The 12537-nt window shown below is 42.1% G+C and overlaps 1 protein-coding gene across 2 annotated transcripts in view; it reads left to right on the top strand.

Moving 5' to 3' along the window:
• LOC142012388 (arylsulfatase D-like) overlaps nucleotides 1-10941 on the top strand; it is a 70474-nt gene extending 59533 nt beyond the window's left edge. For both annotated transcript variants that reach the window (XM_074992476.1, XM_074992466.1), the window contains exon 11: nucleotides 7316-10941. In XM_074992476.1, the coding sequence (XP_074848577.1) occupies nucleotides 7316-7686 (371 nt within the window). In that variant the 3' untranslated portion in view covers nucleotides 7687-10941. The remainder of the gene's footprint in view (nucleotides 1-7315) is intronic.
• The last annotated feature ends 1596 nt before the right edge of the window (nucleotides 10942-12537 follow it).

Below are 12537 nucleotides of genomic sequence, written 5' to 3'. Positions count from 1 at the left end.
GCCATTTCAAAGTTTTTGGCTAGTGTAGACACGGCCTGAATGAATCTGCCTTTGCATGCACACCATGCATTTAATCTTCAACTCCTATTGAGAGGGAGAGTGCTCTAGCCAAGATAGGGAAGCAGGGAGACCTGTGTTTCTATTCCCAGCTCTGCCACTAACCTTCTATGACCCAGAGGAAATCACTTCACTTATCTCACCTCAGTTTCCCACTCTCATCCTTTGCATTGTCGATTTAGACTAAGATCCCTTCGGGGTAAGGGTTGTCTGTTCCTATGCATTTGTACATCTTATATTCTCTCGCTGCTATAGAAATATATAAATAATGATAGTCATGTATCTTGATAGCCTACTAAGTTTTGTATTTAGACTGACTTACATGTGTAGTTGTCTGATACTTAGTTTCAGATTGATCTAATGCACCAAATAACTTTACTTCCTAACACACCAATAATGTAACAATGGATTGCTAATATTCTCTTGGTCTTGTCTTTTACCTGTATAACCTTAGGTATATTCTGCTAACTGCATATAGAGTTATGTATTTTCTTCGTCATCCCAATGAAACACGAGGAGATGGATCTCCCACCTTAGTCACACAAGAGAGAATGTGAGATAAAATTTTGGGGAGGAATCCCATAGTTATTCAAGCAGCGTTTTCCTCAGTAAATTTGAAAAAAAATTTTTTGCTTATTTGGCTGCATAATTTATACATATCCATTAGAACTATGCAGGTCTGATACCCACATTTTGGAGTGTAAGTCCGAAATTCTGGCAGGTGAAACTTGGTTAAGTGAAACAGAAACAAGCCATCCTATAGCACCTTAAAGACTAACAAATTTATTTATTAGATAATGAGCTATCATGGGTAGGACCCACTTTTTCAGATTTTCAGATTAAGCGGGTCTTACCTATGAATACTCATTACCTAATAAAATTTGTTAGTCTTTAAGATGCAGCAGGATGGCTTGTTTTGTGTGAAGCTACAGCCTAACATCACTACCCCACTGAGACTTAAGTGAAATAGTTCAAACAACAATTGCCTTATTCCATATCATTTTCTTTGAAACAAAAATCTATGCCCATGCTCAGATCCCTTGCTGTCTTACAATGCAGGAGTCGTCTTTGGAGTCCAGTTGATTTTACTCCATTGTTCTGCTCATTTTAAAATATATCACGTTCCTGTCCTACTCATCCTTTCTTGTACATGTATTGGACTGTCTGGGTGTGAAGCCATTGTATCTTTCTGTCCTCTAGTGAGCACTCATCAATTAGGCCTGTCATCTAGGCTGGGAGAATCTTTTGTCTATATGTTAAAGAGTCCTTTCCTCTCTTCTTACACAATAGAGCTTATTAGTGACACTTTCTTTCTGCTTGTTAAATTGATTAATTATCACCAGCTGGATTTGAAAGTTATTTGGATTCAAGGAACAGTTGTTCCTTGGAGCCATTGTATTAACATGTTACCCCAAAATTAACACACATCCCTCAAATTCAGTCAGGGTTACTTTAACTCCAGTTATGTGTTTCTCTTTGTTTGAGCTGATTGGAACTCCAGGTGATTTCACCGGTGCTGGGTTCGTTCAGTATTGTTTTTATTCATTATTTGCAGGTGGGGTGAGTTGTTTTTTTTCTGGAAACTCCAGTTGTTGTGGTGGTCACATTTTCAATGCACCCTCCAACACTGACAGGAAAACAGAATCTGCACTTGTCTGCAACTTATGTCGTTTGTTAGCATTTTATACCCATTTGGCACAAATGTTGATAACTATACTAGTTGCAGGGCAGTGGAGAATCAATCAGACTAGCCTGTATTTGTAAGCTGGATCAACAACCAGGTAATTGAACTAATATGGCACAAAATGTTTAATGAATTGCAAAGCCAGGTTGGTTTTTCTAAATACAAAACAATTGTGCAATCTCTGTGTATAGTGAGAGAAACATAAGTATATCTGTATAACATAGATTTATGTTAAGAGCATATCTGGGTATTCTACAGTTTGAGTTCACATACAACCAAGGAAGAACACAATACTAGGAAATTTGTAGTCTTAGGCTACAGCCACACTACCACCAAAGATCAACCCATTCAGAATGGTAACTAACAAAGAGAAAGCCGTGCTAGTCTAAATACTATCAGAACAATCTTTGGGGGTTTGATTTTTGCATATGCATGAAATGACACTCCCAGGAAACGCTCCTGTCAACCTTCTCCCACATAGACAGATGTGGAAGTTGACCACAGATAAATCAATTTTAGCAATGCAATTGGCATAGCTAAAAATCATGTATTGGTGGTTGGCTTCGATGTGTAGTGGAGACATAGCCTTAAACTACAAATACACTTAATGGCTGTGTCCTTTATCAATCCATTTTTATAATTTCTGCTGATGTCTGAAATGTCTTTATCAACTGTGCTTACAGCTATGTTATTTTAATCCAAAAATACAGAAGAATTCATCTGGAAATGACCGCACCAATGAAACTCTAAGATGCCATCTGAAAATTATAGTTGTAATTAACAGCTAAAGTACAGTAGACCCCTGACTTACATTGGGGGGTGTTCTCGCAATCCCCGTGTAAGTCAAATTTCCCACGCAACTTGAGGGAGCCAGGAAACTGATAAGGGCACCGGCCCTGGTCAGTTTCTTGGCTCCAGCAAGTGGAGGGGAGCCGGGAACCTGATGTCTGCCACCACTGAGAGGAGCAGCTGCTGCCCCTGACAGGAGCAGCGAAACCTCTTCTGTCAGTGACAGCAGCCCAGTTGCTGCTGCCCCTGAGAGGAGTGGTTTCTCTACTCCTGTCAAGGGTGGCATCTGGCTGCCACCACTGACAGGAACAAGGAAATTTCTTGTCAGGAGCAGCAGTGGTTTCCCTGTTCCTGTCAGGAGAAGGAGGTACATTAACCTGAGACAGGCGCAACTTGGTTGCGTGTATCTTGGGGGTTTATTGTAATGAGAACAGCAAGATGGTGTTCAAGGGGAGGATCTGTTAGACTTTTAGAGGTACAAGTTGAACCTCTCTCGTCTGGTGCCCAAGTGAGAGAATTTGTCAGATGACAGGAGGTCAATATTGTCTCGCACATTACCAACACTCCCGCTGCTGACTGGGCTCTTAGATGACATTTAAGGGGAAATTACAGCTAAATAACAGTGCAGAACACTGAGAGCCACAACTGGTGGCTGCAAAAAAAGTTTATGGGACCACAAGAAACTTGGCCACACCTTTGATAAGTGATCATCCAGAAAACTAAAATCATGCCAGATTACAGCGTTTGCTGGATGAGAGAGTTTCAGATTAGAGAGGTTCAGCCTGTATTATTGTTTCTAGCACATTGCTCTTAAAATTTTTTGATTAGCAAAAGACATCCTGACTGCCACAACATAGGACTCAGGGCACAACAGAAAGCGGGCTAGTTAATCATATTCCACTGAACCAAAAAGAAAATGTCAGGTGCGCAGAATTCAAATGTGGGCATTTATACTGCAGGCATTACAGAAATGGTTCAGAACTTTGAACCTGCCCTTCCTCTTTGCATCATGTATAATCTCTCTTGTGCTGGGAACAACCTCCTCCTCCTTCTCCTCTGACTGATTTGAGTTACAAGGCCCAAATGTATAATCATCATAGGGCTGGTGCTCACTTGTAACATTAATATTTTTATGTGCACCTTGGACTTCTATTTAAAAAAAACATGGCCCTGATTGTTCATCAAAATACAGTAGTACTAATACTAAATTAATAACAACAATGTATGCAGTGTAGTTGTAGTCATGTCAGTGCCAGGGCACAAGAAACAACTTCATCCACCTTATCCCAGGCCTGAGGAAGAAATCTGTGTAGCTGGAAAGTCCATCTCTGACACAAACAGAAATTAGTCCAATGGACAATATTACCCACCCACTTTTTCACGCACAACTAACCAGCGCTTGGCTCAGATCAAATGCGTCATCTCCCACAGCACGCAAAGGGAGGCAAATTGCCTGTGGAGTAGCATTCCATTTCACTCTGAATTACTTGTCACTGTTTGTTATTGGCCAGCCTCCTCCTGTTAGGCTGCTACTTCCCCCTTGGGTTTACATAGTTCTGTTCAGACTATCGATCTGCAGCCAGAGATCCGTGGGCCTGTGCAACAGCTCGATACAACGTGCTGCTGTGGAGCTGCAAGCTCGTATTCCTCGTACTGAGTTGAAAACAAGTTTTTGTTTCTATTGTATGGCTATTATTTGCCTGTGGCTGACACCTAGTAAACTGCTCTGCTTTCAAGCCTCAGTTACATGACAACAGTGGACTTAAGCTGGACAATTTTCTGCCGGGTCCATCCATGAGTGCCAAATGAAGAGGGAGAGAGACCATAAAGAACTTTCCATGGGGCAGCCCATGTAAGGGTCAGGTACCAATCCAGTCCCTGCACTCTGAAGACAGACACTGTACCCTTTCTGCTCCCCAAGGGTCCACAGAGGCAGGGGCGAAGAGATGGTGACCTCCTCCCCACACACAAGGCACAAACCACCAGAGCTAGCTATCTCCTGGGAAATATACTATACCCTTCAATGCTGGAAATGCAGCACCCTCTCTCTCAAAGTGGTTTCCATTATATTCAGGGTTTACAGTTTGGTTCAGTGGCTTTCAGCACCCTTGGCTACACCCCGCAAAGAGGTACAGCAGGAAGAGGGAAACGTGTGGGCCTGCAAGCTCTGGGATGCACCTGAGTCCCCGAGAGAATGCATCACACCCTTCCCTGGAGCAGCATCACTCCCCCACTTACCATCAGCTGTGAAACCCCAACCTGCTGCCAAGGGTCTTTGGAAGGAGTTATTGTAGATAGTTTATTTTGAAAGTTATTTCAAAGAAGTAGCTGATCTACACAAGACCCTCGCTGACTCCAAGAGCCCTTGAGACTACATTGTGAATAACATGTGCCCTCTGGCTATCTGGGGCTCACTTTTGAGCTGACTGGACTTCTGTAAAGCAGAGAAGTTCATAAAGCAGCACTGGGTTTTGCATAACAATTTATGCTGGGTGGCACCTACTGTCGTTTTATAAATTGTTATGCAAGACCTATGCTTCTCTAGGACCTGGACTGCCTTCTCTCTCTCTGCTTTGCAGAAGTCTCAACAGCTCAAAAGGCCATCCCTAAAAATTGCCCAGTGAACCTCAGATAGGCAGAGGGAGAATGTTATTCAGGATGTAGTCTCAAGGGCATTGGGTGTCAGTGAGGGTCTTGTGTGGCTGGATTCACCTATTTAACATAACTACTTGTGCATAGCTTTCAAAGAACACGCAGTCCACACGGACAGGAAAATCTGGTCCTTTCCTTTCAGAACTGAGGCTGTCTACACTAAGAGATAAATTCAAATTCATTAATTGATTTTGTAACTGTGGAATTTATAAATTAGATTTTGACAATCCTCACCTCCCTACATGCTCCTCGCAAAGTCAACTTATTGCTGCCATGCTTAATCAGCAAACCGACTGTTGCAGCAGTGCATTGTGGGAACCTATCCCATGGTTCCCTCATCCCCGTAGCATTTTGATATCATCTTCCCACATTGCATTTTCCTCATTCCCCTCCTGTGTTAAGTAAATGTCCGTTTTTCCAGTCGGACGGAAGGAAAATTAGGGCATCAACAAAGATGGCAAAGATAACAGAAGTCTCTTTCTTCTGCAACTGAATTATCAAGAATGTTATAAAAATCAGCAAGTGTGTCTCTTCACAACTGTCCCACCCCCCCAGGCTGTCCCCCATCCCTTGATTGCAGCTGACCCCTGAAAATAACACAGGGAGAATTAAAAGCTTGAAGAAAGAGTTGATAGTAAAGTTTTTGAAAAAAAAAGTTGTTGAAGGGAGAGCATTTGGCTTCCCAGTTTGTTATACAGCTTCTGTGCACAGTCTGTGTTCTCAGCTGGCCACCCACACTGACTGTCCCTCCTCCCAAGATTGCATCCAATCCCTAAAACTGACACAGGAACAAAGTGTATTCTCAACTGGCCCTCCGCCCATTCTTCCCTGCGTGAAGAGGTGGAAACGATAGGAAAAGGACAGAAAAGGCTAGGTAAAAAGATCTGTCATCTTCCTTCTTCACTACACAAACATTAAGAACATGGGGGATGGCAGCAGTGCCCCAAAACTCTTAGCCACTGGGGAGACTTCTCTCCAGTGGCAGCTAGCCCCCTGGGTCCTTGCTGCGGCAGAGGGTGTGGCGGGGCTTCAATGGGTGGGGGGCAATTGAAGTAGTCCCCCCATGTGTCAGAAAGGCCCAGAAAAATCTAAGCCAACAGGGGCGACGTCCTGCCCTTGGAGCCCTAACTGCCTGCTGGCCAAGACATGGTGCTACCTGGCAGCATGGTCAGCACCAAATAGCAGGCACATCCTTTTATTGGGTCAGTGGCTACTTACGTGATGTGGCTGAGCACAGGAAAGACCCAGACTGCGCGGCACCTATGGGCAAGGGAAGGAGGTTCACGCATCAATGTAAACCACTGAGAAGTTTCTCATCCTCTTATACAAGCTTGACCCCCCCACAACAGCCTTGTTGGCCCGGGGTGTGGTGGGGCAGTGGCTGGTCCCAGGCAGTGCAGAAAAAAGTACCAAGTGTAGCGACAGAACCATGAACTCCCCACAGCGCTAACAGCAAAGAAAGAAAGCTATTTCTCAGGCTCTCATACAAACATAACCCCACAGCCATAGGCTTGCTGCTTCTGAGTTGAAATTCACGGCCTTCCTGTTACCTTATTAACTGGAGAGCAGCGGCCAGAGCAGAATACTGAGGATCATTGTGGGTTACGTACGGGACACCTCTGGAGGCTAATAAAGTCAATTTTAAGATGTGGTGCTTCCACACTGGCTTTTAATCCAACTTTTGAATTTCAGCTTGACGCTACACACATCAGGTATTGACAATATTATGGTATCGATGCTAATGCTCCCTAAACTGAACTAATGGTTTTTATAGTGAAGACAGTCACGTGGTAATATCGAGCTAACTGCCTTAAATTTAAATTTATCTCAGTATAGACATAGCCTAATAAGAGTGTTATCTCTAGCAAAGGTATTAATTGCTATGAAAAGTGGTTTTAAGAATGGTTCTGCAAATTACTGCCCTAAAAGAGCAGAGAACACCAGTTCAGCTGCTGTTGCAAAGAGCTGTTCTGGGGTTCAGTTAGTTCGCAGTAAATAGCTACTTGGATGGTCATCTTTTTTTTTTCCTCTGAGCAGGACAGAAGAGCCTTTGTGAGGGAAACCCTGTCCTTAGTAGAGCTCTGTCTAACTCTTGTCCATCTTTGTTACTTACATACCCTTCTCTCCTTGCAGGTAGGGCATTGTGGAAGGCTCATTATGTGACCCCAATATTCTATCCAGAGGGTGCCGGAGCCTGTTACGGAAGAGGAATTTGCCCATGTTTCGGGGAAGGTGTAACCCATCATGACCCTCCTTTGCTCTTTGATCTCTCCAGAGACCCGTCTGAGGCCACACCTCTTTCTCCTGCCCTCGAGCCCCTGTTTGGCACAGTAATAAGCAGCATAGAAAGAGCTGTGGAGGAGCATCGCAAAACACTGACTCCTGTCCCACAGCAGCTCTCTGGGTATAACAATGTGTGGAAGCCCTGGCTGCAGCCCTGCTGTGGGACGTTCCCATTTTGCTGGTGTGACAAAGAAGGGGACAGTGACCAGGGCATTCTGTAAAAAAGGGACAGAGAGGCAGCCAAAACAGCTAGTAAACCTGGGAAAAAAAAACAAATGACTTCAGGCTAAATACTGACACCCACAGACAGAGCAAGATTACATAGGACTACTTGAAACAGACACTCCTCTCATAGAATCATAGAACACTAGGACTGGAAGGGACCTCGAGAGGCCATTAAGTCCAGCCCCTCTGCCCCAATGGCAGGACCAAGTACTGTCTAAACCATCCCTGATACACATCTATCTAACCTGTTCTTAAATATCTCCAGCGATGGAGATTCCACAACCTCCCTTGGCAATTTATTCCACTCTTTGACCACCCTGACAGTTAGGAACTTTTTCCTAATGTCCAACCTAAACCTCCCTTGCTGCAGTTTAAGCCCATTGCTTCTTGTTCTGTCTTCAGAGGCCAAGAAGAACAAGTTTTCTCCTTCCTCCTTATGACTCCCTTTTAGATACCTGAAAACCGCTATCATGTCTCCCCTCAATCTTCTCTTTTCCAACCAAGCTAAACAAGCCCAATTCTTTCAACCTTTTTTCATAGGTCGCATTCTCTAGACCTTTAATCATTCTTGTCGCTCTTTTCTGGACCCTCTCTAGTTTCTCCACATCTTTTTTGAACTGCGGTGCCCAGAACTGGACACAATATTCCAGCTGAGGCCTAACCAGCACAGAGTAGAGCAGAAGAATGACTTCTAGTGTCTTGTTCACAACACACCTGTTAATGCATCCCAGAATCACGTTTGCTTTTTTTGCAACAGCATCACACTGTTGACTGATATTTAGCTTGTGGTCCACTATAACCCCTAGATCCCTTTCTGCTGTAGTTGTTCCTAGGCTGTCTCTCCCCATTCTGTATGTGTGAAACTGATTGTTCCTTCCCAAGTGGAGCACTTTGCATTTGTCCTTATTAAACTTCGTCCTGTTTACCTCAGACCATTTCTCCAATTTATCCAGATCATTTTGAATTTTGACCCTATCCTCCAAAGCAGTTGCAACCCCTCCCAACTTGGTATCATCTGCAAACTTAATAAGCGTACTTTCTATGCCAATATCTAAATCATTGATGAAGACATTGAACAGAACCGGACATAACACAGACCCCTGTGGAACCCCACTTGTTATACTTTTCCAGCAGGATTGGGAACCATTAAGAACTACTTTCTGGGTATGGTTATCTAACTAGTTATGCACCCACTTTATAGTAGCCTCATCTAAATTGTATTTGCCTAGTTTTTTTATAAGAATATCATGAGAGACCGTATCAAATGCTTTACTGAAGTCTAGGTATACCACATCTACCGCTTCTCCCCTATCCACAAGGCTCGTTATCCTATCAAAGAAAGCTATCAGATTAGTTATGACAAGATTTTGCATTTATGTATAATGTAGACCAACCTGCTGTGTAGAAGTTCGAAATAAATACAGCATCCGAAGGAATTTTCCTCTCTTGAAATTATGGAAAAAAGATTCAGATTATTTTATAAAGGCTACAATACAAACTGAGTTAATATAATACTCTCATGTCTCCATCAAAATTTGAACAAAAAAACGATACTAATTGTTGACTGACTACACCAAAATCACTTGCTACCTAATACACTTTCATTCAAAATACCATTACAATTCAGGTTTAAACTCTGCTCCATGAACTCCTGTTCTTACCAGAAATTACACAACTTCAGTTAAGCAGACTGCATGTCCAGGAGCAAGACATCATAGAATGCCATTAAAACACAGTTTACTGTGATCTGTTAAAAATACCACACATAAATTTATGATTTTCATGCATCAAACAATGAAATGATTTTTAAAGGGGACAGTGTTTTGAATTTCAGACTGGCTGCAGTTCAACTATCACGTGTCCCTTCTGTAAAAGGTTATGATAGAAGTAGGTAAAGTTGGAATTTCTCCTCTTTTATATGAATTTAAGTTAATTTCTCTTTTAAATTCACTGAGGAAAAATTCAGTTCAACCTAAAAGTGAACTTACATCAACATATAACAATACTGAGTAGCAGAAACATAGGTCTTTGTGTGTTTAATATATAGTTACAATTGCTAATATTTTGTATAGCATAAGCCAATAATTTATTGCAAGATCCAAGTGAATTTTACAAATCATAGTTAATACCATCTCAGCAACCTTTTAAGCGTGGTAACAGAAATCTTAGAGTGCCAGTACATGCAATGAATTGGTAGCAGCAGAAACAGAAGTAGAATCCAGGAATCCTGACTTTTTCCCCACCTCCTCCTCTACAAGTTACACAATACTGCCTAAAAGATATTTAAGAAAAAACAGTTTCAAAACCTAAGACAAATTGTCAAGTAAGCTACGATTAAAATAAACGATTGTATACAATTTTCAACTTTATATTTGGGTTATGTTTGGGGATATTTTAACTGTTTGCTATTGCTAATTAGCACAGTATTTTCTGAATACACAAGATATTACACAAACACCCTATTTTCATCTACAATGGGATTTTCCGAATTTCATAGTCAACATTATTTCTTAACCCTGATTCCATGCTTGGTACTGTATATGAATCCTTGTCCTTAGCAGAATGCAGTCTAACCAAGGGAGACAAAGCAGACAAGATGCTCTGGGAAGCTCAAATACAGAGCTGGATGAAATTTTTCACTTTTTAAAATATTTTTGATGAGGAGGTGACAAATTTGTTCACAAGAAATGTTTTTATGCCTCTCAGACCCTATGAACAGAAGGGGCTACAAGGATGCACACTGGAATGCAGGCACACGCTCATACTTCTTTGTTGATTTTGTTGACCCCCTTTTTATGGGCATGTTGCTATTTTGATTCACCTGTCCAAAACTAAGCCTCTGCTCTTCCAATGAGACTCTACAGAAACTGACCTGGGACATGGGTCTAATGGAGTATTAGCCTTGTTTGATAAGAAATCAGTTTTTACCACTATCCTGGCAGGTGACATGTGCACCGAAAAAGGGATGTCCAAAAGCAATAAATGCATATCACCTCTTCACAACTAAGTCACAGTGTGTCCAAAAGGAATATGGATTAGACAAGACACCCAGTATCTCATTCATAACACAGAACGACTTTTAAATAGGCCACAGTCATGCATGCTTTCAGCCTCTTAATATGGAAACTCTAATGTTCAGCCACCTTCTAACTTGGAGGAGGAGGTGGGAATTTTTGTGGTGTCATGAGGATCCTTCCAACAACCCCCTCCCCCCTCTCCTGCTATGCTAGAAGATACACACATATATTACAGTGCCACTTCCTTTCAAACAAGGAAGCTGGATGCGAAGCTGCTCTTTAAAGATCAGAGAGTTCAATTAGAACCTGTTCCTGAAGCTCTACCCATTCAGGTTCCTGCTGATTCAGGAAGAAGAGTTCAAATCCCACCTCCAAAACCAAACACACATTTATCCCTTAATAAACTGGTCAGTGCACAAAGTTCCCTGTAAGCTGAGTCTAGGGTGGCTGCCCATGAGAGATTTAAATGCCACCCAGCTAATTGGCAGAGCGCTCACAGAGGGCAGCATGTGTTTCTACTGGTGGTGTACAACTGCACATGGCTTAGTGCACATGACAAAATTTATTCTGCAGATAGATCAAAATAGAGGGGAAGATTGGCTGCGTAGCAAGGGGAAAAGCTATTTTGCATTTGCAACTAATTTACAGATTGTGTACTTACAAGCCAGATCTTTAAGTGGACATTAAAATGTGTGGCAGACTTTAACCCTGTTAAAGTATTTTGATTAAAGTGGCCTTAAAGCAGTCTAGCCCCACTGTCCTTAATCACGTGAAAGTAAAATGCTATTTTCAATGGATTTCCCTTTGATGGCCATTGCACAAGCCAATCACTCAATATTGGATGCCCAGAGCATGATTATATCCCTTTACATAGACACTTATTAGTAGGCACCTTACCAAAAAAAAAAAAAAAGGTCAATTGAGTTTTTGACAGGCACACAGCAAAAATACATGCCAATATCTGGTATTGCTGATCTTTATCTAATTAAAATAGCTAAACATGTACAAATTACAGATGTTTTGATTTAAAATACTGGTTTGATTGTACTAATTCACTTGGCATAAAATACAGCAGTGCACAAAGTCAGCTAGTTTTTCCCCACAATTTTTTGTCTCCAGAGGATTTAGCATTCACAAGAAGTGCCAAATTGACTGTTCTATGAAGCAGCTCCACAATCTTAGTTCCATCTTTCAGAAAGGGTACAGGTGCCCCGAGACTGGAAGCATTAGTGGAGACACAGCTCAGGTGATTTTAGCCCTTGCCTTGGAAATTGGCTCAAGTTTTCACTCCAAAATGACCACAGTAAAAAAGCAGCTTGAGAACAGTGTACGGCAGAACTTAGATCACTGATTAAAAAGAAAGCGATAATTTTCCTAGTGTGAGCAAGGCCACATAAGAGGGTAGGTTCCACTCACATCCTGTGAGCCCCCGCAAACTTGTATGTTAACAACCCTATGTTTATTCATATTATCTCTACTGTCCCCACACCCAAGAAGGAGCTCTTTCTGCAGCGTTCTCCAGATGTCAGCCTAATCTCCATGGAGAGTGCTTAACTTTCCTCCTGCAGTTCTGTTAACATTTCTCACTCTGGCCTTCCTTCCTTCCAGTACTTTCTAACTACCCCTCTCAAATAATGGGACAGCTAGCTCCTCAGTGCCCCTGCCCACAATCTGATAAAGTTAATTAAGTACTTCATTCCTCAATCAAGTCGTCTCTGAGAAGAAAACAATCAGAGCTCAAGAGACCAGAGTGCTTGGATATAGAGAAGTTACTCACCTGTGTAGTAACGATGGTTCTTCGAGATGTGTCCCCTGCCCCGCTACATATGT

This window comes from Carettochelys insculpta, chromosome 1 (assembly GCF_033958435.1).
Source record: "Carettochelys insculpta isolate YL-2023 chromosome 1, ASM3395843v1, whole genome shotgun sequence".
NCBI lineage: Eukaryota > Metazoa > Chordata > Testudines > Carettochelyidae > Carettochelys > Carettochelys insculpta.
Note: the sequence above shows the minus strand (reverse complement) of the source record. Positions and strands in the feature narration are given on the sequence as shown.